Consider the following 26,431-nt stretch of genomic DNA (forward strand, 5'->3'; position numbering starts at 1 on the left):
AATAGATTTTCAACAATTCTATCCATTTATTACTAAAAAATGGCATAATATATGTAAATCGTTTAGTTTAGGGGGCCTTTAAATTAGAGTTCGTGTACCTATGCCAGCCTACATTGGGGTCGCTAAAATGTAAACCAAATAGTCAATCCCTGTCATGCAAAAAACATCAAACTAGATTTGCAGCAGCAATTTAAACCAAAAAATGTATACAAAAAAATCATATATTTTATTAATTGGTTGGAAAGGCATTTTTTTAATTTAAAATAACTTTTTATTTTGCATTTTAAATTTTAATCCTTCGGCTCAAATCTTTGCTTGCGTTTAAATTGTAAATTCTTCATTGTACCACTTGTAAATTAATTTATTTCCACGTGCTTACTTTGATCTTTACTTTGCCGTTTCACGCCATCAGTCATGATTCATGAATGAACGCTGACACGTAGTTACTGCTGGGAACTACTGCGATCGTGATGATATGTATGTTTTTTATAAATTTGACACTATTTAAAAAGTTATTAAAATAATCAATTAAATTAAATCAAATTTGTGGTGCTATAGTTTCTCAATACAGGCACAGAGCCACATATGAACAGCAAACGACAACAACTAACTGTCTCACTCTGACCCAGAAAAGCGGCTTTATAGTATTTTTGCTATGTATTGATAAAAAGCTCTTCATTAATTCTTAAATCCACACGCCATATCCAATTTTCCTTTTGGTGTGTTTGTAATTGAATGGTGCAAAGATTCCACCCTAATTCAAGCCGCTTTGGGCACATTCGCGTTTACAATTGGTTGCTGATATAGCAAACACAGAGGCAGTCTGGCATCGTGGTTTCCGTAGTGTAGTGGTTATCACGTGTGCTTCACACGCACAAGGTCCCCGGTTCGATCCCGGGCGGAAACAGTTTTTTAAATCGTGATCTTGAATTTTTGCATCTGGCTGTATACTTGTAACTAAAAGATATCTCACCAAACAAAAAATACACCATTTTAAATATTTTGTGTTTTTAAATATAGTTTCTACTACATACATGAAATCGTCCTGGTCATCGCGGTATATTTGCGCATCCAAATTTTTACTGTCGAATTGATTGTTGCCCTTTCAAATTTACTAAGGAAAATTTCGCGTTTGGTTGTTGAAAGCTGCGCAATTTTTCCGCTAGCACGACGAAATCCACTATGACGACATGACTATGCGCGAGGAAGTAATGTGGAAACAAAGTCATTATTGCGTTGATGAGTTGTCGGGGCTAAGCTTGCGTAGTGCTAAGGGGAAGACGATTATTTGTGTAATCAACGGCTGCGACAGCGGGCGTTCAAGCCGCGATTAATCGCGGAACAACAGCTCACAGTGCAGCCGACGCACGCCTTTCTTGCTAATCCACTTTTTGCAGCGCCAGGCCAACAATTTGTTCCGCCTCTACCAGCGATTTTGATTGCCGCGAGCTGCGAATCCAATTATACGCTCTTCATTAAACGCGCCGAGCACGCATTTCGTATTTTCAAAAGTCGTTCACTCTGCTTTACAAAAAAAACTAACTAACTAACAGGAAAAACTCTCGCGTCGCAACCAGAATGCCACAATAAGGAGATTATTAAACACTCGACCAGTAAAAGAACTTCAAGATCTTTTGAACTCATCAATTTCAGATCGCTGTAGATCAGAGAGTTAAATTTCTAAGTCCATGAGCATCTCGACTGCAAGTTCCAATCGAATGACTGAAAATATTTAATCAATTTGTTACAATTTGTTTTAAGAAAAATGAACAGAATAAAAAAATTACCTCCAAAGGACAAAAAAATGTTGTTTTAAAATATCGCAGAATTCGAATTTTTCGATATTTTTTCTCAAAAAAATCATATATTTTTAATATACTGGAAATTTATTTATTTATAACAAAATTTTTCACTTAAAAAGCAATGATTTCGTGAAGAATTTTGGGAACTCTTGTTGTTTTAACAAATATTTTCGCACCTTAGAACCAAAGAAGCATCTTTTCAACAATAGATGGGGGCGTGTTGAAATTGATCATTTTTCTTTGACGGTGAAATGTTTTGAATTCAGTTCTATAAGATTTGGATCCAAACTTCAAAGCAAAATATTGTGAAATTAGGAGAAATATATGGAACTGCTCATCTTTCTCATTAAACTATTTCGTTGCCAAGCAGAAGTTGCACAATTGAAATAATACTTATTGGACTGTCTCGTTACCGATTGTAAGCTATAATAACTAGGACATGAAAAAATGTGGAATCCAATACACTCCTAACTTCCTGACGTGTCTCAAAAAGTGCGGTTGGCCAACAGGATAACAGGGAAGCGTTGGAATTGCGCGTGGGTGTAATTGGCAATCGGGACGAAATTGCGTGTGTTTGGCGAACTATCAATTGTGCCGGTGTGTGTTTCAGCAATTTGCAAACTCCGACGAAGGACAGATGCATGCTGTTCAATTACTTCCGCCGTTACGGCCGCAGGCCAATTTTCCACACACTGGTCAACTAATTGAAATTTCAATTGGCTTACTCGCTCTTAATTGAACCGAAACCCAATTTACGGCGCCTCTTTTCTATTCACAAACGCCAGCCGCGTTCCTGTTAGCCAATATCGTGGGATCTCTCTGGTTTGAGTTCTGGTTCTGCACCCTTTACTATAATTTCATTTTACTGTTCTTGTAATTGCGGGTTTAATTGTAATTTTTAGACGATTATAAAAAATGATTTGTAGAAACGGGCTGCTGGAGTTCACAAAATCGTGAATAGCTCGAGTTCTAATGAAGCTATAAAATCCTTATTAAATTTGTTTTCAAAAAAGCCTAATTTTATGGTTAGCTCGAATTTATCCTGAATTTTACAAATTTGAAATTTTTGAATTTTCGGAGTACACAAAACACATCATCTTATTTTTTTCTATCTATAGGGAAAAATGTTGCCCCAAGTGTGTGTCATATGCCTAGAAATTTTAGGATGGAGAAATCAATATAGTTTTCGAGACTCACGGAGGGTCAAAGTTTAAAAAAATCGGCATTTTCTTAATCTGGTGAATAGCAAGAGTAATTATAAATCACATTCATCGGATTGTTTTAACGCAAGGAGCCTGCTAGAAGTCATCCCTTGTGTGAAAAAAATAAAAAAGACTTTACTATGTAAAGTAGATTTTCTATTCTGGAACTATCGTGACGCTATTTAGAATTTTAGCCAGTTTTAGTGGAATTTTGAAAGGGAAATATTAAATAACACGCTCTTATACAGTGCAGCGGCTGTTTCGGTTCTGCAGACCTAATCAGTAGTATACTGTACCTAATAAAATGCATACCAATTATGCATCAGCAATCGTTGAAAACGTATGACTGCTGAGCAACAATATCGGAAAGAGGAAAGAGTGACACAATCTTGTCAACCCCGCCGTTTGTCCTCCCTGTTATTCAACCTTATTTCTCCTAACAATAATTCACTAATTCAAAATGCCTTCTTATGCAATGAATTGCTAATTTCAAAGGGTGAAACTTTCAAAGAAGTAAAAGTTCCCTTCAAAAATATATTATTCATATCATTTTCAGGTTGACTACAAAATCACATTCAAAAACAAATTCGAGAACTGACCTTTTCAACGGCGGAGCCTCCAAGGGGGTCGGGGACAGCGATGGCCGCGCAGACGACCCTCTTGAGTCTCAGCTTGTTGACGTGGAAGGCGGAGCCGTAGCAGTACATGAGCACCATTGTGGTGGGGAAGTAGAAGAGGCAAGAGGCGAGGATGCGGAGGCTGGGCCGCGGGAAGAAGGGTTCGCACGCGTGCAGGCCGTCGCCGTTGAAGTAGAAGCCACCGTGGCGCCGTGGCAGAACCATCACCGCGAACAGCGTCAGCGCCGTCACCCAGGTCAGACTCATGATGGCCACGCAACCCTGCGCAGAGACCAGTGGTCGTGCGGACACGCACATAGGACCCTTAGTCGGCCCGGACCAGCGCACACTTATCCTTCGCATGCAAGCATCTGCGCTTTTTTTGCGACAGTGCAGCCGAGACACTATTTGCACTCTAAAAAATCGCATAACACCAAAATTTTCGTGCAAAACACTAAAGATTGATCGCTCGGCGTTTAAAATGTTCAATTGAAGAGATTCAGGTTGCAAAGTTAAAATTTTATAAAGATTTTAGATTAGCCGGGGGTTGGGGGAGATATAACTAAAGCAGTCAAACTAAAAAATTCAACGCAAACTGATACGTGGCTTGCTAAGAGTGTCCCTTGAAGACGGCTTAGCATAGTGAAAAATTGAAAACCTTTAATTAATGTGACATGAAATTAGAAAGTAAAATTAAGCTTTAAATGTTTTCAAGTCAAAATGTAGCAAAAGTTCGTCTTGGGGTGCTTTTAGGTTAACGAGGCTTATTTTCAGTAAGGTAAATGCAGCCATAACAAGCATCTTCATGTCCCTCGTAACACAGCCATTATTTGTGCTATCTACGCCTGAATGACTTGTTATTTTGACGACGCACGCGGCTCGTAAATACCACTGGGAAAAATGCACTTTGTGTTTAATTTGTAATATTCGGATAAGAGCGTTTCACCGTGTTTACGATTACGAGCTTGATAAACCGCCGCTTGAATGCGAATTTGCAACAAAAATGCGCTCTTGTGCCTCGTCTCGCATCGTTCCCTTTCGTGCAGAACATAAATCATTGGTTTCGCTTAGCTTGCGGGGAAATGCGTAAAGATTTTGCTTCTTGTTTCCTGCTCCCCTTGGGACTTGGGATTTTGCTCTTTCAAACCGAATGAAAATAAGAAGCATTCCGGTTTCTCTAGTGCATTTTGTCGTTTTTATTGTGAAAAACAGAGCACTTACGGCTTTTTAAAATGAAAATGTTGACTTCGTTGGCAATGAACATCCTGAGGTAGAGTTTAATTCTAGATTGTACGGTGCTGATGCGGTGGGTGCAGATTTTTTATTTTAGATAATTGCGTATGCGGGATGGTTTGACTGTTTTTTGTCTACTGGATTTGTCGACAAAAGACGTGTTTTATAACAGAAGAAAAATCTCGTCTCGTCCTGCGTCGTTTTAATTTACTGAGATGATGCATCGGCAAGCCAACAAAAGCTGGGTAGCTGAGAGGGAAAAACAAGAAGCAATTTTTTAACATCTCGTTAAAATAATGCCCGTGGGAGAACTTAAGAAGAAGATTCGTTCCATTGCTAATTTAGACACCAAAGCTTAGGCTGCTTCAAAATATGCAAAACAAATGTTTGGCGGTGTAATCTGCTTTATGGATATTTTTCATTTGTGTCCTTAAAATCGAGCACATAATCATGTCGCATTATTCATCGTTGCACGAACGGTAGAGAAAATGGCAATCTCGCGCAGCCTTGCCCTGAGAACGTTTTAAAGCGAAAAACAGATCGGAACACGAGAGCAAAAGGCGTTTTTGGCACCGGCGAGAAACTTTCTTTGTTACCGCTCTAATTTATTGCCTCACGCTTCATTAATTGGCGCATAAATCAACCAGATTTTTTACTGAATTTCACTCCGCTACTTTGCAAAATGTCATTTCCCGAAAGAACGCATGAAAGAAAAAATATGTTTCGAAACGGAATGCAAACAAGCGCACAAGCAAAAGATAAATAAAGAAGCGCGCGCGAAAGAGACGAAAAAGCAAGTTAAGTGCATAACTTTCAGCGAGAGAGAAACGCAAGAGGGAAGATAGCGAGATTTTGGAGTAAGTTTTAAATTAAAAGAAGAGAGAGAGAGAGAGAGAGAGAGAGAGAGAGAGAGAGAGAGAGAGGGGTACAGCGCTCCAGGCTTCGAGAAATTTAGTTTTTCGCAATAAAGGCTTCATAAATTCGGTTGACACACGAAAGAGGATAGAAAAGGAAAGGGGGCGAAAAGAGCTTTCTTATCAAACAGGGCTGAGTGAGTTTTTTTACGGGATGGTTTCTCCGAATGATTATAGCAGACTCTGGAGGCAAATTTTTTGCATCAGTTTAAACAGCATTTTAGAAAGCATTTCTTGTCAATGTTTTGATGGTTAAATCGGAGATTAAGCTTAAACGATATCTCACTAAACGGGTAGCTTAAATTGAATTAAATTGACGAAATTTAACGGGTAGGAGGATAAAATTGGCACGAGGTCAAGCTCGAATCGACGTCTTTAATAGAAGATAGAGTCATAATACGTTTTCAACAAAATATTCATTTTTTCGGGGTTTACAGGACAATTCTGGAAAACTTTTGGAAATAATGAGCCCGGGATTTTGAAATTTTTAAAATGTGTTTTCAAGATGTACTATAACATGTCACCAAGTATGAACATATGGGAAAATTTCAGTGTGGTGCTATTTTTTCGAAAATTTCCTCTTCAAAACTCGAAAAATACGATTTTTTTCTTTTTTTTTTCATTTTGAAAACTCCAAATCTAGGGGGTTCTAATTACCAGGATTGCAAATACTGCCCACATTTAGACTCATCTCAACCTACACTGACTAGCTGAAGAGTTTAAGGGATACGCACCCTGCACCCCCCAAATTGCTATAATACAGTTTACAGTTCACAAAAGAAAATCGTGTAGCATTTTTTCTCACAATTAATTCCCTTTGAGCCACTCATTCCTTATTTGTTTTCGTTATGGGAATCAGTCTTCAGGAAATATATTTTTAAATTCGATCACCATTCATGTTTTTCTTCACTTTTTATTTTAATTTTCAAATTTCATCTCAATGAGTATTTCATATGAAAATAAAATACAAAAGCTGTATGTATTTAAAGTTTTTAAAATATGATTTAAATTCATTCTTATTCAATTTAAGCTAAACATGAGAGTTCAATTTCTTGCTCTTATAAGGAGTGCAGTTATAATAACAAGCAGACGCCTTCCACTCGGGTCATCGCACGTACTTCCTCTATCAGACAGATTTCGAAATAGCGGACTGATTCAGTGAATGAATGCCTTTGGGAATGTCAATATATCTTCGTGTAGGTTATATAATCGCGGGCTTGTGCAAGAATTGGGTAAACGAACAAATTGGCAGATTGGAGCGCGTGTTGAGAGCCGAGAGTTGAGAAGAGAGTGTAATCATCACCCCGGTGGCGCGCGGTGAGGGTGGCGTGCCAGAGGGAAAGAGATCATTAAATCCTCGGGGATCGTGGTAAAGTTGTTATGAAATAAAGATATAATCGCACGCACCGCTTGCGACTTCTCTCTTTCTCGTGTTCGGGCGAAGGAGGACGAGCTCGCGCTGCTTTGCGGTAACCCACTTTCGCACTTTGCCACGCCGTCTAAATGCGAAAGCACTTACTGTATACGAATCTCTCGGCGCAAGGATGAGTTCTAATTTAGGTGCTAAAACTAAACTCGGGAAAAGCAAAGTTCCTCATTTTCTGATTCATGATTTCCCGGATATTGTGGTAAAGTAGGTTAAATGACGAGAATTTAAAAATTGCGCAGCTCCTCGTTTCTCAATAGTTGAAAATATATATTCAACTAGGCAGCACTCTTTTTTAAAAAGGCCTAGAAATTTCAGATGAATCATCACAAAACAAATATGTGTCTTCACAAAATATTATATATGATGTGAAAAATGCAAACGGGAGGAGATGCCAATTTTAATTTTCTGTTTCACTTGATATATTTGTCTCAGAGTTAATAGTTCGTTCACGAAATAGCTGCTTCCACAGTCTTGGTAGAAAAAGTTTGAACGCGATGTCTATATAGGTGTAATCGGGTTTCATAGAGAAACTCCGAGTGTCCGAGATGGGGCGACGGCCCAAGGACTAATTTTGCAACAGGAGGAGAAAAAAGGGCAGGAAAAGGCGGCCGGCCAATAAACTGATGGCCGTGGCTGACGAGCAACTGGGCAAGTCAGGTGAAGCCAAAATGTTGGCCAAAGGGTTGGCCTCCTCGATGCCATATGGAACCAGGTGAGGGGAGTAAATTAACCGTTTTATTGTGCTGGAGGCACCAGAGTAGAGAAGGTCCCTCGGATTTCATTAAACACACAAAGAACCTTTTGTACACAATAATTTTAAATAAATGAACATCGAAAAATTCGAATACAGAAGATGGAAGTCCAACTGAATGCCGGTACAAGTTGGACCATAATATTTACTATTTTCATGATTGGTTCTATTGCAGGATTAAGTTTAATCAGTCTTGTATCAAATTGGTTCTTTCGTTCAGTGCCAAAACCACCACCAAAATATTTCACGTCAAGTGAACTTTGATTTTTTTTTAAATTTATCCAGAGACATAACATCCCAAAATTTAAATATTTATTATTATATTTTTATTCATTTTAAATGATATACTCTTTTGTTGCATATTTTCTTTTCCAGTTCGTTAATTCGATACAAAGCGAAAGCGAACCCCATCATTAGTGATATCCACCTAGAGTGACCTCTTGACTCATATATATTGTTTCATTTTTCCAGTTTGATCCCAAGCACGAGGGTCGCCGTTCGGATTGGCCGCGTCCAATTGACAAGAGGGCTGACCTCGGCATTGTTATTATTTGGCGAGTTGATTGGCCGCGTTCCAAAGAGGCCAACGAACCAAGATCAAAGGACGGTTGTGAAAGACAAGTAGGTTATTTGCTCTCGAAGTGTGCTTCTTGACCTGCGCTGCGCGATTCTGGGTCGATAAAAATCCTTCGCCTCGGTCCGAAAGCATTTTTTTCGGACGCATCGATCGTCCGGCAATTAGCGAGTGAATCCGTCTTTTCCGCCCGCCGGCCAATTAGCTCCGTGTGAGTTAGCAATTAGCGCTGATCCACTTTGAGAGGTGCCAACCACGCCGACCTGATCCCCACGGACCAACTTTTGCTTCCGTCCCCCGTATAGAAAGATGAACAGCACTTGGCATCTTGAATCAAAAACTATATACGATCGTCAATTTCTGATTTACTTTGATTTTTATACCTGATTTGCAGATATTTTGAGTTTTAGGGCCAGGAATATTTATTAAAAGTTTCAGATTGAGGGTTCTTTTTGTTTTAGAAAAATGCCACTTCAAAACTAGAAAAAACATAATATTTCTGCTTTTACATTGTTTTACATATATTATCAACTTCAAATCTCTGGTTCTAAAACCATCAGAATTGCAAAAATCGTACACCGTTTGACTGGCTCGATCTCCCCTAAACGACTAAAGAATTCAGGTTGTCCTAATCCTAACCCCCACTATTTCAACCTCTAGCTACAAAAATTTTAATTTCAACTTCATTGAAAATAAAAGTTAAAACTTGTGTACTCTGTGTTTTTTTGATTATTTTTATCTTTATAGAGTAAATTAAAACCATTTTAAATTTTGAAATTAGGTATTTTGGTTAGTATTTTATAGTGAGTTTTGGATACTTTAAATTTTTAAGCAGTAAGTGCACAAAGTAAGTGCATTTTTGACATTAAAATTTTAGTATGGGGAATGAAAATGGTGGGGGTGATATAACGAAACACTAAATTTTACATCATATTTTGTTCTTAAGTCAATTTAAGAAGAAAAAGGGAAGAGCAAGCAGGCAAAAAGGGTCGTTCCGTACAAACGTGCCTGGGCTGAGAATTATGAATATTTCAGCTCGTCTCTAGTTTGTGCTGCTGTTTGTTTCTCTGACACGTGAGAGGCGAAAGCATTGAAATTCGGCCGACGGAATGCGAACACGATCCACTACGCACGAAAAATGCACGGCATGTAAAAACCAGCGGACCCAGACAATTTTGCAATGCGCAATACCTTTTTATTGATTGAACCCAAGCACTCTTGCAAATCTTCTACGATTCGAATAATTTATCTGATGAAGAAAAGAAAGATATTTTCCTTGCTGCAGAGGAAAATAATAAATTGCCTCTTTATCGAGCGCGCGCGCGGTTGTGTGTGTAATGAACTTGGTGCCTGCTGGCCGGGGGTTTCTTGGTTTTGCGAATTGCTCGGCTCGGCGGTTTTGCTGATCAAACCACGGTGACGTCCCCTGTGATTTACGCGGCAAAGTTTGCCGAGATGCTATCTGTGCCTGTGCAGCCGCCGCGAGAAGGAGCGAATTCGGTCCCTGCGGTCTCGCACACAGTAATTGCCGGCTCGAGTCTCGCTGATCGATTGCACTCACCACTCTTCGTAGTCACATTTCGCTTTTAAAACTTGGCCATATAGATGAAATATACAAAAGAGCAAAACTTTGATTTTTGTTTAACTCTTTTCTTTAAGTATTTAAATGATTGGAGGTTATCATTTGGAGCAAAATGGGAAAGTACTAAAATTATCTGTTTAAATGTAGCTAAAATTTCAATTTCACTCGAAAGGGAATTTGTGGAATAAAGACTAGACCGGAATACAAAAATTCAGATGTTATAAAAGACGTTGAATTTACAAAAAAAAAGTGAGAACTTTTACAGGATTGTCCGGCCATTATTTGAAAAATTAAATGCAGAACAAATATTAAGAAATTAAAATAATCTTGAAAAACATAAAAAAGGCGGAAATAATAAACACGTGGGTATATATGTCTTTTGAAATGTATTCTATCAAATAAATGGCTTTAATAATTAACTATGTGCGGATTTAAAGTAATATTCACCTAGAGCTAAAAGCTAAAGCCATTAGATAATTTAAATGTCATACAAATATTTGAGTTATATTTTTTTAACAATGTTAACGTTCATTCCTAACTCAATATTACTTCAAAAGTTTTATTGTTTTAGAATTTCAGAGAAATTCATATTTTATTCGAATTAACACTGCAATCCAAATAGCAGCTGCGTTTACTCGAAGTTATTATGAGTAGGAACGGCAACTCTCTCTGAATATTCATCGAAAACCAAAGCAAAGTGCTCTCTGTGTATTTATCCGATTGGCCAATAGAATCATACTGGATCAGCTGCAAATTAGTACTCATATCGATCTTTTGCCCGGCCGGATTAAGCATCTCGAGGACCGCGGCAGCAATTAGCAGGGAATGCGACTCGAGCGGATTGTAAATACGCGCGCACGGCCCGGCCAAACCTCTCCGCTCCGAGATGTTCGACAATATCACCGAGCGGCTAATTTGCACTCTCCCTTGCGACGCAAATGGTCCTTGCTGCATGTTGGAATTTTGGCAAAAGCAGCTCAACCGCAAGGAAGCCTGTATCGACCACCAGAACCAACTCTGGAAACAAGGCGTACAAAATTTTCGAAATAACAAAAGGTTAAAAATCATCAGCATCTGAATTTGACCCTGTTTTTTAAACCACTGCGGTATAATATGGTCAACATGATCATACGACATGCCAATATTTTTTAAATGTATGTTTGCCACACCCTTGTTAGTAGCCCCTAATTTTCAGTTCCATAAAATGATCCTCTGTTAAAATTAAAAATAGCTTGACGTATAGATGGATATTAATTTTCGTTAATTTCACTTAATTTAATAATTTGATTTTTCGCAAAGCAAGAAAAAAAGCAAAATTCTGCTCCTCTTTTATTGGACTCTTGTTGAAGGGTGAGAATAAATTAGAGACCAATCTGCGACGCCAGACAAACAAAATCCATTTCAACGCAGCGAATTATTGAAGACACGCGCCTGAGCCGGGGGAGACGGATTTCGTCGGCTTTAAATTATTCATGCGACGCTCTCTCTTTTTAATTGAATGCTCAGCGAGCGGAAAAGCGCGAAAATATTGCTTCTTGTTTCCTCCTTTCTCGCGCTCTTCTCTTAATTAAAATGGAATTAAGCTGAGATGAGATTTATTTTCCCTAGCTGTGTTAATGGAGTCTCGCAATCAGCCCGTTCTTTTTCGCCTACTGCAAAACTGAATCTCAAGTCTAAATATGGCCTTTGCAAAATTTAAATTTTTAGTTTTTTTATGCCAAGCTTATGCTGACGTTGAAATTCTCATTAGATGTATTGTTTTACAAAAAAATTGAAAAAATACACAGATTTCGAAATTTTAAGTTATTTAATGCATGCACAAACCACAGAGGAGATCAATCAAACAACATTGAAGAAATAAGAAAAATCATCCCGTAACTTTGCAAAAAGTCAATAAAACCTTCATTTAAAATTGCGTTAATATTTTTGCCTGCTCAATTTTCCGCCTCTGAAACCTCTACAAAGAACTTTTTCTCGTCAAAACGAATCTTTTATTCATTGGGTTCATTTTCAACGTAACCTGCTTTTTCTTTCATCATAAGAGCAGAGCAACAAAGGAATAAGGGTGGAGAAAAAAAGCGGGACAGCGATCAATCTTGATTCGTTTGAAAGAAGAAAAAAGCGAGAAGAGAGTGTTGCTGGGGCCTACCTTTTTGCTCGAATGTTTGTGGTAGCTTACGGGATGCAGCATGCACATGTAGCGGTCGATGGCCATGCAGATCAGGATGACGGCACTCTGCTGGCTCAGGGCGCCCCTCAGCAGCGCCTAAACAACGACACCATTTGTTATTTTACGGAGGCATAATTCTGATCAATATGTGATTGCTGCTAGAACTTTATTGATTAAATATGTACATCTATTATAGGTTCTGTGGTGAACAGAAATTTGTTTTAAAAAAATCATAAAAGTGGAAGTAAAAAAATTAATACGTACAAATGTAGTTGATTTATATCGTTATTGCAGTTAAAAATAAGTTAGAAACTAACTGAAGCAATTTTAATGAAAAAATCCATTTTTGGGAAATTTAAGCTGTCATATAAAATGGATTGATATAGGGCAACAATTGATAGTTATCAGAATTGTTGGCTGCAGTGAGAATATGATCAAATTGTTAGTTTTTTTTGTACAATGTGCAATAATCAAAAATGTCTTGTTGCTATATTAAAATTTTGTATGTTTTCTTAAACACAAATTTACACATTTTCTTCACAGATTCCTCACGTTGATATATTCCCCAACGTACGGTTTCTCTTTATATTGTGAAATAAAATAAGATATCGAGTAGGGATATACAGTCCTCAATATTTGAAAAGCATGCTAACTTTGCAGCCAATCTCCTCATAAATTTAAACTGCTATTTAGTTCAATTTCGGCTTGAAATGAATTGTTAAATAGGGTTTATCTTTTACTAATAATGAAGACTGTTTAAATTCATAGGAGTTTCTTTAATCAATATTTGCGGCAGATTCCTTCTTATTTTTTTTTAAATCCCGGAATGAGTCGTAGAAAGTTCAACTTTAAGATTTAAGACCGCATCATAGCTGTCCCAAATAATGTCCAATAACTAAAGCCGGCGAGCAGAGACTACGAGACTTATGTTTTTGGTCTTTAAAGCTGCAACGATCCCGTATTCTAAATCGGGCCATTGAAGGCTGCTTGCGGCTTAGACTGACACCAGGGCTGAAAGGGGCCGTGCAGCACAATTCTCGGCCGCTCAAGAGCCGTGAAAGCTGCGTCGTGTCTTTTTCGCTCGGCGTGTGTTGTGCGCGCACTTTATGTTAACGCGGATTACACGCGCAGTGCCGTGCCATTGTTCGCATTGTCTGCCGCCCACGATAATAAGAGGTGGTGTTTGCCGAGCAGAGCAGAAGCAGACCTGCCGCCTCCTCACTGACGCTTCTCGCCTTAATCCGCGCACTTTGTGCATGAATGAATGAATGCCAGACTAATTACACCCTCAACGCCCAAATCGGCTCCTCATGGTCGCAAACAAACGCACGGAACAGCCAAAAAATGGAGGAAATGTTAAAAATAGCATATATAAAAAGCATATTGAAAAAAACTAACATAATAATATGAAAAGAGCTATTTTTTAACATTTCCTTTTATTTGGCTGTGCCGTGCATTGCTTTGCGACGCTGAGGAGCACATTTGGGCGTTGAGGGTGTAATTTGTCTGGCTTTCATTCATTCATGCACAAAGTGCGCGGATTAAGGCGAGAAGCGTCAGTGAGGAGGCGGCGCAGGTTTGCTTCTGCTCTGCTCGGCAAACATATATTTGTTATGTCCAATACTGAGATATTATTTAGTAATAATAAAATGACACTTTATTTAAGATATCATATGAAAAATTAATGAGACGTTTAAAAATTCTTATAGACACGTTGAGATACAAAATCGCTGTCAAACTCTTACCATTGTCATGGCTTTCTTAGTTATTATTTTATAAAAAATACGGTTAGGTTTTTCAGACCTTTTTTTAAAAAAAATAGACCTTTAATTACATTTTTGTTATTAAAAATTAAATTAACTATAGTCAAAATTTGATCTATTGACTCCTTGAAATAATCTTTAACTCACATTTTTTAGGAAGGTCTTTTAGCTATGGAACTTTATGGATTTCTTGAATATTGCTGCTCGTCTCGCGCAAAGAAAGTTTGCTTAAGTCGCCGTCGGTGCCGGGAGAAAAAAGCGCACAAGGAGAGCGGAAAAATGAAGAATGTTTTGCCGTACAATTTGTCACTGTCAGTACGGCCCGGTTAATAGAAAACGTCACTAATAGAGCGCGAGCGTGACCAAGTTAATTCCGCGTGTGCGAGGCAAAACTGCAAAGTTGGTGGCGACTATTGAATCGGACGCGATTTGCATGAAACCGCGCGTACGTCGCGGCTGCTTTCATCCTCCATTTGCACGTATGCAAGTGCGATCGATCGATCGCTGCTCGCAGCTATTCAAGCGCGAAGGATTTATCAAATGAAATGGTCAGCCAGCGGTGATTTGCACAAACACATACACACATACGAGGCTGAAAAAGTGACCAGATTTCCTTTTTTTCTTATCGCTCGGAGCGCACCACCGCATTTGCTCATTCTAAAAAAATATACGTTTTCCGCTCGACCTGCTGAGTGAGATATCAACAATTTTGTCAGCTGACAGACTTTTGAGGATGGAAAATGTTGAGGCAAAAATGTGGACATTTAATCCATATCAGTCAGCATCACGGAAATAAACATAAGTTTTGTAAAAGCACACTTTATTCGATTGAAAGCATAAAATATTGCAAATTTTAATATCAATACTCCCTGAAATTTTAGCGAAGGTGACTTGTTTCGCTTTGAGATACTCCAGGTCAAAAGTAAAATATCAGGTTGCAAATTGAAATATCAAGTGCACGCAAGATCTCAGCTTTTACTGGTTAAAAATGAAAAAACCTCATGCCGTTAAACTAATCTTGATGCCTCCTGACGAGTCAAAAAGGTTTCAGGTTTCCCCCACCTCTTTCCAAAATCCAAAATAAGAAAAATGGAAGTACAATGGTTCAAATTAAATCCCTTAATTAAATAAAATTATCTCACACTCCTCAAAAAGATCGCCCAAAGACATGGCTCTGCAATTACCCCGCTTTGAAGACGAGACAAAAGTGTCCGTTTGAAGCTTGGTTTGCGTATTTAAATTAATAAGAGAACTTTGTTTTGCCAGATGCAGCACCGAATGCCGGTGAACGCGGAAAGCTTCTTATTCAAATGCTAATGAGGGCGCGCGTGACGAGTAAAGCGGCGAATTACACCCTTTCAACACATACACACAAGAAATGCCCGCGAGGTGCGGATCAAAACGCCGCTTAATTAAACCAGTTGCCACCCGCGCACCCGCACGCACGTGTTCCGATTCCAACCCTCTTTGCTTTCATTAGCATCATGCCGCAAAAACCCACTGGGGCGTTGAGTTTAGCCTAAAAAAATGTTGTGCAAGGAATGGGAAAGCAGACAGGGAACTTTAAACCAGCAAAAAGTTTACCGTAAGATGTGTGCAGATTCTCTTCTCAGCAAATTAAAACATTATGTTGGGGTTATAAAAGATTATTTGCCAATGCATGGAAATTTTCTTTTGCTCAGCATAATATTATCATGCATGCTATGAGCTAATCGGGTCCCAATAACACCGCCGAGCGGGTAACATGGGAACGGAGTGACCGCAAGGGAGCTTGGGCCCAATGTGGCGCCAGCTTTTCCCCAGGCTGGTTAAAAGATTAATTTGGTCTATTTTTTGTTTTAACAGTGAGTCTATTATGGGAAAAATTGGAATATTTGGTACCTGGATCTGGCAGATCATCTCGCCGTAGGGCCAGCAGTGGAGCAGCGTGGGCAGGAAGGCAAACGGAGTGACCAGCAGGCCGATGGCCAAATCGTTGCACGCCAGCGAAGTGAGCAGGTAACGCGGCTGAAAATCACCATACAGAGTGGAGTTATCAAAATGTACGATGTGTCTGTGACAGCAGGTGGGCATTTCAAAAAAAGAACGATCGAGAGTCTGTCTCATTTTATTATTTTACAAGAGACGAGTTTTTGACGAGTTGGATGGTGAGGGCATTAATGATACAAGTATATACGTATAACTGTTCCATTCGTCCATTATGAAAGACGTGATTTTTTCAACTTAGAGCGGATATTGTGTGTTCGAATTGAGAGCTAAAATTTAAAAACAATTATTTGAGAAGATTTATAAAATTGTGCTAGAAAAATCTCGGCTCCTAAAAGTGTTGTTGTACATAGGAACAACCATATTAACAAATCATCTCTAATACTTAAATATGCAGTCTAAGGCTGCAACAGTTAAAAAATAAAACATCTAGAAATGTAAAAAAAAATCTTCATACAAACTTGCTTTAAGGGGTGGTAAAAAGGGATTTCTTTAAACTTCTTAATCTACACACTGTTAAACTCTTCTTGACAATTCCTATATAGTTTACATTGTAAAATATCATAAACTCGAGTTATAACCTTTCTAACCCCCCCCCTCCCCAATTACCAGCATTTTTTATCGTTTGTAATGTGTCAACTTTCAATTATTTTAAAAATTTAAAATAATTTAGCTTGACAAAATAGCAATCATTCTGAATCAAACGATTAAAACAGTGTGTAGTTTTTTTTGTATTTGCGATGTTTTCCAAAGCCTGGCACATATAATTTTATTTTTAATATTATAAGCCAAGGTGCCTGTGTGCTCATTTAAAATATTGAAAATAGAAGTGTAATTAAAAAAAGTTTCACCTGGGCGTGGATGTACTTTGCGTAGCGGCGGCTATTGATGACAAAAATGAGGAGGACGTTGGCTGCGAGGATGCCGATGCTGAGCATGAGGATGAAGAGCGCCTGCACGGCGTCGACGACGGACGGCGGCGCGGTCCACCACCCAGCGGCAACGGTGGCCGCGTACCGCGGGTGCGAGCAGCTGCTGTTGTGCAGCGGCGGCGCAACCAGCCACGTCGCCTTCGGCTCCAGCACTGCAACATCCAGCAAATCACAAATGTCAACACCTTTCATTTAGATATAACTTGTTCGACTTATAAAATAAACCAATTTTCATTCAGAAAAATTTATTGTGTCATTTTAACTATCCCAGATATTCAGAAATTTAAATCTACTGGACCATTGAGATGACAGATCTTGATTAAAGTTGAAAATTAAATTTTACTTCCTGGAATGTTTAGAGTGTTTTTAAGCCGTCTGCAGACAGTTTCTGACCCCGTAGAAATTTCCTGGACTTAATTGTTACCCGGCACTCTCTCTAATTTCTCTCAGAAGTGGTGATGAAAGGCAGACTAATTTCACGCGGGCGGACGAAATAATTAAAAGGGCTGCAACAGGCACGATTAATCAACGCCCTTTCTTGTTTGCGCATTCATGTTTGCAGCGGAAGAGGCAAAAAGCGATCGCGATTCATCTGGCGCACAGCATAAAGGACAAAAGATAATCGAGATGAATGTGTCGCGTCGAGTCGAACATATGCGCGCAGCAATTAGCCACCATTTATTCAAATTTGGTGCTGCCGTCCATCACGTTTTGCTGCAATCATAAATCACGGCGCCGCACGCTCACTCTCTTTTGTCCGATTTAATTGCACTGTCAGATGCACAACACAGTAAACAATATCGCTCTGCTTTCAAACGAGCTAATGCAAAATAGCAACAGAAGTGACGGAATGAACTGCACATGGAGCGATCCATTAAAAATCATAAAGAAATTAAACAGTATAGAATTTAACAAAACCTTTAATGACTGTGAATAAATCACATAAATTACATATTTTGCCAACTTGAACGATGAAAAGGCTTGATTGTCGCTAAAATATAAATTTGATGGTTTATTTTTCCTGTCCACTCTCTTTGTGATGCCACATTTTAATGTTCACTGGTCCGTTTTTATAATACTTAACAGCGGAAAAAATAATTTACAATGCTTCAGAGAGAATATGCAATGCTTGCTTGTCTAAAAAATAAAAATTCATTTGTTTAGTGGTGAATTTGTTAAATTTAAATTCAGGAACGAACGCACATCATCATTGTATTTTTCTCATTTTAAAACGCTATTGTGATTACCTCAAAGTTTGTTCCTCGGGCAAAGGGTTTATAATCATGGTGGGTGAAAGTGAGCATGCCCCACATTACAAAACACACATCTGCACTGCGCTGTACACGAAATTTAAGCAGTTCACGTTTGCTCCCGTGCGATCCCAAGACTTCCTTACAAGCAAACTTTGTCACTCTTGCACCGTTTACTGCTTTCGCAACGACTTTGTTCTCGCACGAACGTTCGCTTGGTTTCGACTATTTTTCTACCATAGCACCGGTCAACAGAGCAACTCTACAATTTAAAACCTCTTCAAAGATAACTCAGTTTCAAACGCCATCTCTAAAGTTACTGTATTTTAGCTAAGGAAATCTAGACAAGCAGGAACATGACAATCAGAGGGATAAAAAAACGGATCAAAATATGAATTCTTGATATTTGTAATTTAATTTTTTTAATGATTTCTGGATGTTTTTTTTATTAAGAATAAGAACAGTGCACATACATTTCGCTTATTTTCTGCTGTTTCAATTTTTTGAAGATATAGGCACCCTCAACATTTAACTCGGTAAGAACGACGGTTATTTTGCTTTAAAGCGAACTGCTCAAAGCAGAAAAGTTGGTTTCATATTCCGAGCGTCTCGTCGTATTCGTTGTTTTACGTAAAAAAGGCGGGGCTGCGTGCACATTGGCACAATCGGGCAAACAAGCGTGTTTAATTACGAGGCGCAGGCATAAATCGTCGGCCGAGCGTTCGTGAGACGAGAGATGCTCTGGACATCACATACTCTCTTGTGCGCCAGGGACGTGAAAAAGGGTAAATTTTTATTTATTGCTAAAAGCGTTCACTGAGCCTCGACTGGGATTTACTTGTTGGTATTTACGTTTTCATGCGTTTGTAATTCTAATGATTATGGAAGCTTTTCAACTGATAAAACTTTGAGTTTTAATTAAATTAAATGATCAATAAATAGCACCTACGTAACTCCTAATTATAATAGTCTTTATGCTGTATATGATTTACAGAATAAGGCTTAATATCGTTTAGGTAATGTTGCAGCGATTAGGCTGAAATTTTATCTGGTTTGCGTAAAGCGAAAAGCTAATTGGAAAACATTCAACAGTAGGGGTGAGAATTAAAGACGAGGGATTTTTTGTGCTAAATAGTCGTCTCTTTTTAAGACTTTTACTAGTGAAAAATAGGTGGTTTTAGAATGTTATTTGCCACATTACTACAGCTAAATATTAAAGTGTTCTGATTAAAGAAATACTTGTCTAAAAAATGTTACGTTTTTGTTGAAATTTACATAAATCTTTTATTTTTTAGGATTGTTGCACATAGTTGCACCAAAGAAACAAATCTTGAGGAAAATAATCTAACACGAAACATAGTTGTGCAACTTTCCTCGTACCTTTAGGCCGTGAAGTTTGGATTGGACCGTTTTTGTGGCTTTTTGGTAGTTTTTACAGTTACAGAAATGTTTAATTGTGTTTTTCATGGCTTAAAATTGCATGATTAGTGCTCATTTGATCGTCCCCATGACAATTGCAAGCTCAGAAAAAAATGTTAACCGTATACATACCTTTGTACTCCATATCTTTGTACTCTGAAAGATAAATATATGTTTGGTGTCCCTAAAGTGCTTGTATTGTTAATAAATCGATTCATTTTCACGAATAATAGATTTCGTAGCAAGTTTTGATGGGACCAGTCGGATTGCATTCTTTTCAGCCCATTTTTTCACGTCCCCCGGGGCGGTGGGTCGTTCTCGTGCGGCACGCAGATAATAAATAAATCCTCGGGCGATTCCTGCTGCGAATCCAATCCGTGCGCGAAGAAGAATTGGCTCGTTTCGGCCCGAAAAAACACACATACACACGTTATGAATGGCTAAGGCGAGCGAGCAAACAAAACTCGCTTTTTCATTTGCTGGCCGAGCGTTCTTTCAAATTGCGAGCCATTGAAAGAGCACAAAAGTGGCGCGGCAAAGATGAAAAAGATTGTTATTATTGCGCGTGTGTACCGAGATGCTGAGGCCTGGCTGGATGGCTGACTGACCCGCGGCGTTCGCCTTTGTGCCTCTCGCGCGTATTCACCGTTTTCGCCAAGCCCGCGCAAAAAGCGCTGCGGCACGCGGTATATTTATATGCCCTGTGATTGCAAAAATCACATCTCTCTATCAGCACTTTCCTTCATTTTCCAGTTGAAAGAGTTGATGTATAAAAATGTTTGCAACGATTAAATATGTTTTATTTGATTTTAAAAACTAATATACCGTAAAAACTTGTACTATTTTGTTTTAAAATTCAAACAAAAAAACAATCAAGAGGCTGTTAAGTTAGCATTCTTTTCAAATGGCGAGGACTATCTCCCTACTTGAAATCTTATTTTGTTTCAGAGCAAAGAGTTTTGCCAAAAAGTGTCATCCGTCGTGTGATAAATCTTGACGAGAGGAACTGAAATCTGCCAAAAATATGTGTAAATACACTGTAAATTTTGGATAAAATTTGAAAAATTTGAATTTTTACGGTAGCAAGGTTATTTTTTATTGTTGAATAAAATATTTTAATTACCCATTTGACCTACTTCTCGTTGCTGTTAACAATTCAAATATTTACTGGCCAAAATCCACACTTTCGTAGATCTAAACATATCAACATTTAAGTACAATTATTTTTGGTTTATTTTGAAAGAGACGAGTTTGAGGTAAAAAGGTCTGAAATTTTGGGTTCCTACCAAAAATCGGTCGTAAAGGCAAGTTATGCGGCGCAATTATGGAGTTGAGCTAACTGGGTCAGCCGCAATTCCCATCACAGATGGTTTAATATGCGTTTCGCAGACGCAGGGGCAATAAAAGCAATAAAGCGGTAATAATTTTCGAGTTTTAGTGCATGAGAACGAGAACAAAACGCGTCCCAATTCTAATTCTCGTCACCCGCCTGTTGATAAACCAGCAACCAGGTGTGAATTTTATCAAAATATCCCAAAAAAATTGAACCGAGCTTTTTACTGTATAGCATATAAAGCAATGTCTCACAATTCATCTGATTAATAAAAAGGCATCATGTCATTTTACTCCTCCAAAGCCACAAGAAATGCTTAATGACATTGTACATTTTATATTCGCCTAGCGGAGCGTTTAGTTTAATATTTTATGAACACCCATTTTACCAGAAAAATGAAATTGAATTTCAAGAAAAAGTGCAAATATTTTCTGAATTAGTGAAAATTAACTTTAAGACAGATATTTTCGCTTGTAACTTGGTCAGATTATGCCCTGATTCGGCCAAAACCCCTCATCTTGTTGATCAACACAAAGTTTTGACGTGCGTCTTCCACAGAAAGGCTTCGAGTTGATCAAACAAACAGTATCAGCATGGCATGAGCGTGGCCGCCCCATCTTTCTCTCCTGTCTGCGAGAAATGAAAAATTATGTGCGTGAGACAGACGGTTTGTCTGCGTTAGGAAAGCTCAGAGGTGCAATTGGCCGATGCGTGGACCGCTGACGGCCTCTGAGGCAATATTTAACAACGACAACAGCCGCCTCCCTCGAGACGGGCCAAGTGAAATGTGTCGGCGATGGAACCTCAACGCTCCTCGTTACACACCGCTATATATTTTCACCACCCGTTCTCTATTCCAGAAGCCGCAGATAATTAATGCAAAGGCCAAATTGAAACCGGTTTAAAATGTCACCTCAGAAATCGATTAAAAGTGAAAGTATCTCAGAAGATTTTCATAAACTCTGTTTATGGTAATTCAAACGATGAAGATATAGGGACTATTAAATTTCTTGTTTCGCGAAAATATGGCTGCACGCCAACCAGAAATCTTTGTTAGTCGCCATCTTACCTTTCTAACACGCGAGAAATAAATAATACACTTTGATTCAGAATCCCAGTGAAACATTCAAACGTGTAATGAGCTTTATTAAAGAAGAATTGATTGTATTTAAAGATTCGTATTAAATGAACACCAAGAAAAGAACGAAAGAGCTAAAAGAATTCCCCCTAAAATCGAGATAATCTGTTTTCCAAGAAGCCAGCGTTTCGATCCGTTGCATCTGTTACTTTCTTTTTTTCCTGATGCAAGCACCAGCTAGTGTTATTCGGCGCGCGTGTTTCGAGGGCTCACGTCGTGTCGGCGGAATGGAGATGAATGTGTGTCGTTAGTGCATCGCGAAGAGAGCAATTCGGCGCATCTGTGAGCCTGCCAGCGAGCAAGCTAGCGCCTGCACACGGCCCGCTATAGGCTTTTTGCCGGGCGACGCAGCCCACCGGGTTGCATACTCGGCCACATTCTTGCTCCCATCAGATTCCGCAGACTGAGTGAAATAACGAAACAAAAAAATTCTTTAAATCACACAGCTGTCTTTTTTTTAATAAAATCTCTAATTAAATTGTGTTTTAAATTGCAATATTTAATTCCTATTATAGTACATGTTCTACAAATGTATCTCTTTGACTAACTAAGTTGTAAAGATCGTTGCATTTTTACTATGTTGTGGAGTAGTAAAACCTTTACCTTTTTTATTTTATATCATCTGGATGCTTCTCATAAATAAAAAAATGTTGTCAGAACCGATTTTCTGCGTTACGAAAATCGTACCATATGACATTTTCTCAAGCTGCCTAATTCAAGAAAATGAAGAATAACATTTTTCCACTAATAATACATTTTCACCATAATTTTTTTTTTTGCTTTTGTTGTTGTTTTCGTACACAATTGGTGCCGAAAAATATCTACTATCTATCAGCAAAATATTTCTTTAGTAATTGCACATTGAAACGGAAGGAAAGAAATAAAATATATATGTTAAATGATCTAGCAACTTGTGTCTTGTGAATGAATGTTTGTGGAGATGCGTTGCTCAAGCGAAACAAAACAGTATACTTCTTGGAGCTAAAATGCTCGTTTTGGCATGGGTGTCGCGCTGCATTGACGTTTCCCGGGCGTATTTGGCATTCAGAAATGCGATCTGAATGGAAGGCCGTAAAAGCACTTTATTAGCGCAACTTTTGTTTCACTCGCTGGCCACGGCCGCAAACATTTTACGACGCAACACGCTCCTTCCCTCGCCCACAGACATCGATTCGGTGCGAACGAAAAATGCAAAAAAGCGCCTGCTCCCGAATTTTACTCTCCTCTTACTGAAAATACATCTCTTTTGAAATTTCTCAAAATATATATAAGAAATAAAATAAATAAAAAGGGAAAAGATGTCTGTGACTTTCCGGTTTGGAAGAGTGCTCTGCTAGTGGAACCGGACCCAAGCCGTCGTTCCTACCCACATGAATGTTTTTCTTTGGTGCGAAAGCGAACGGTATTGAATTCGCAGCGTCCCGAGGCGAACACGGCCAAGTCTCTGGCGTAATGGAGTGGCGCGCGCGAAAAATGCCGACGAGAGAGAGAGAGAGAGAGAGAGAGAGAGAGAGAGAGAGAGAGAGAGAGAGAGAGAGAGAGAGAGAGAGAGAGAGAGAGAGAGAGAGAGAGAGAGAGAGAGAGAGAGAGAGAGAGAGAGAGAGAGAGAGAGAGAGAGAGAGAGAGGCTTAACCCATTTGCATTTATGAGCCGCAGAGAGGAAGATTCTGTGAGAAATCGCGCGCGCTCACCGAAAAAGAAGTGGCAAAAAGGAGAGATTTTCCATCACCGACTTTTTCGTCTTCCTTCTTAACTCGTGACGCGCATTGCAAATACGCATGGATCGTCGTGCGGCTAATTTAATTTTTAACTAAATTGTTGCGTTTTACTCTGTGAAATGCTGTATGTAAAATTCTAATAGTTTTTATTTTTTGCTCATTGTCAGGTGTGAACTATTCAAAAAATTATTTAATCTTTCTCTGCATAAGAACTTGAAAAATTTTAGGAAATAACTTTATTAAAAAAAATTATCGGGACAAAAATGATGTTCGAGAACAAAAAATAGCTTAAGAATATAAATTATCTAAACAGAAAACTGAAAAATGAGGAATAATTGGCTGAGCCTACAATGTTTTTAATTTAAATATTTTACCCTCATTAAAAGAGGTCCCAATACCAAAGATACGGGTCAGTTTACGAATAATTTTGAAGTCGTTCATACTCAGGATATGCTCAGATTTTGCGTTTATATTTGGTATGTACAGTGGTACACCCACTAAACGGTTGGATCGCAAAATAAATAAACCCCAAAAGTGAAAAATAAAAAAATTACAAGTCTAGGGAGAATGTTAGCAAAAAATATTGGCTTTACTGGATACTAATCTTTTCATTTCTAGCTCTTTTCATTCATTTTGAAGTCTTGAAATTTCTACAATCGAAATTCCATGAGGCTCTAATTATGAAAGGCTCCCTGAATGGAACGATTGATGCCATTTTTTATCAATAAAATAACTTTTTGGCTTGACTCAGAAAAGCAAATTGTTTGTTTGAAAAAAGTGTTAAAAATTAGAAACAATTTAATCCATTTTTACCACAAAATTGCGTCAATCATTCAATTCAGGGGCCTTTAAGATTTTTTGTCAGTTTTAAATGTAATAAAAATTGAGAGAAAGTGAAGCTTTTTAATATCTAGTAATGATTATAAACGTTCAAAATACGTTCTATAATTTTGAAAATAAAGAAGTTTTCCTGCTGATCCGCAATAATTTTTTATCTATAAAAGATATAAGTCATTCTGGCACTTGCATATCGATTGAGTAAGTGAAATTCTTCTTTCAAGAATTTAACAGCCGGAGAATTTTGTTTGAACAGGGGCAGAAAAAATTGTTTGGCCAAAGCAGCGGCTGAAAAGAAGTTTGGCAGGCAACATGGCCGACGGAGGTCGGAAGAGACGCGCCTTCAATGCGGTCGCTGGTGGATAATTTGCGCGGGCAAAAAGTAAATTAGTTTGTCGCTTGGGGCAAAAGCGAAGAGAGCGAGCGAGCCAAAGCGGTTTTTTGTGCTGCCGGAAGAGCAGTTTGTTTTCGATTTGGCCAAGAGTTCGAGATCAAAAGGGGGCAACTTTGCAAAGCTGGGTTTTTCAGCGAGTGTCTCGGGTGTCACTTAGTCGAATCGGCTTCTGGAAAACAAACTCGACTGTGAAAACCACCACAAAGACACACGGCAGTGGGCTCGAATCCGTTTCACTGCACTCCACCTCGCAAAAACGACGACTCGCAAAGTCGCACTTACAGTCCCTCAAAGAACAAAGTTGCTTAAGATGACTCAATCGTTTTAAATTAATTTAACGAATGGCACTTTGAGGAAAATAAAGACTAGGAAAGGCGAAGATATGGAATGATCATTATTTTCTTTTCAAAATGAAAATAATTTCAGCTGCTTTTTTTAACAGCGAGCCTTATAATTCGGAAAAGTGGGATTTTATTTTTCTTCTTATAAAATATAATTAATAGCTACCGCATTCTCATTATTATCATTGCAGAGACTGAGCCATTTCGTAATTAATCAGGGTTTTTTCAATTACACTTCATATTCATGATTATATTTTTATGCTCCAAAAATAATAGAAAGACGAGAAGTCAACAAATTTGCGTCAGTGAGAGCAAAGGAAAGAATTTTGGGTTTGCAAAATAAAAAATATTTAAAAATGGACACCCCAGCATCCCAGAAAAGCATGAGTGAAAAGCAAATTCGGAAACAACACTGACTTATCTGATAGGGCGGCAGCAGCAGCGACAACGCATGATACGGCTCGATGGCTGGCTTAGTGCGGCGCACTGATACTCGGCTGCTGGACCATCTCTCGCACTGACGTCTGCTCGCCGCCCGCCGCTGCTTTTATTGAAACACAGCCAGCCAGCCTCCAGCCCGCAACCCCGGCCGCCGGCGGAGGGGAGGCGAGGCACTGCCGCCCTCCATTCACCTCGCAAAACGCTCCATCCCTTCGTCCTGCCCTTCATTGCACCATTTAACTCAATTTTCCATTCAAATAGTTATAGTTTAATTTATTAAAACAATCAATTTCTGGTCGTGATTAAGGTTGTAATATGTGAATATATCTTTCGGGCTTTTAGGCTGATTGATAAAAATAAATTCATCTCAGTCTGCCTTTTTACAATTTGTGATTTTGCCGGGAAGAAATCTGCTGTGCATTATCCGCAAATTCGGTCATCAATCACGCAAGCAGGCGAATATAAAAAACGCATTATGCTACATCACGTCAATAGCAAAGTACACACATATCAGGAGCGCCATACATTTTCCTCGCATGTTCTTCTTCACACAATAAAGCTAAACACGCAGAGAGAAAGAATCTGAAAATGCAATACATAACAAA

The 26,431-nt window shown here is 38.7% G+C and overlaps 1 protein-coding gene and 1 non-coding gene across 3 annotated transcripts in view; one reads left to right on the forward strand and one right to left on the reverse strand.

Annotated features, from left to right (window-relative positions):
- Window positions 1–25,921, reverse strand: part of LOC135939717 (trace amine-associated receptor 1-like) — a 35,689-nt gene extending 9,768 nt beyond the window's left edge. Inside the window, exons 1-5 of one of the 2 annotated variants that reach the window (XM_065484230.1) lie at window positions 25,803–25,921; window positions 16,875–17,107; window positions 15,919–16,044; window positions 12,254–12,370; window positions 3,604–3,903 (exon numbers count right to left, since the gene is read on the reverse strand). In XM_065484230.1, coding sequence (XP_065340302.1) covers window positions 3,604–3,903; window positions 12,254–12,370; window positions 15,919–16,044; window positions 16,875–17,107; window position 25,803 — 777 coding nt within the window. In that variant the 5' untranslated portion in view covers window positions 25,804–25,921. Of the gene's footprint in view, window positions 1–3,603; window positions 3,914–12,251; window positions 12,371–15,918; window positions 16,045–16,874; window positions 17,108–25,802 lie in introns of both variants that reach the window. The other variant, XM_065484229.1, reaches the window with a different exon arrangement.
- Window positions 835–907, forward strand: TRNAV-CAC (transfer RNA valine (anticodon CAC)). Its single transcript has one exon. It is a non-coding gene; the product is annotated as a tRNA-Val (tRNA).
- Window positions 25,922–26,431: the final 510 nt, after the last annotated feature.

The sequence above is a fragment of the Cloeon dipterum genome, chromosome 3 (genome assembly GCF_949628265.1).
Source record: "Cloeon dipterum chromosome 3, ieCloDipt1.1, whole genome shotgun sequence".
Lineage (NCBI taxonomy): Eukaryota > Metazoa > Arthropoda > Insecta > Ephemeroptera > Baetidae > Cloeon > Cloeon dipterum.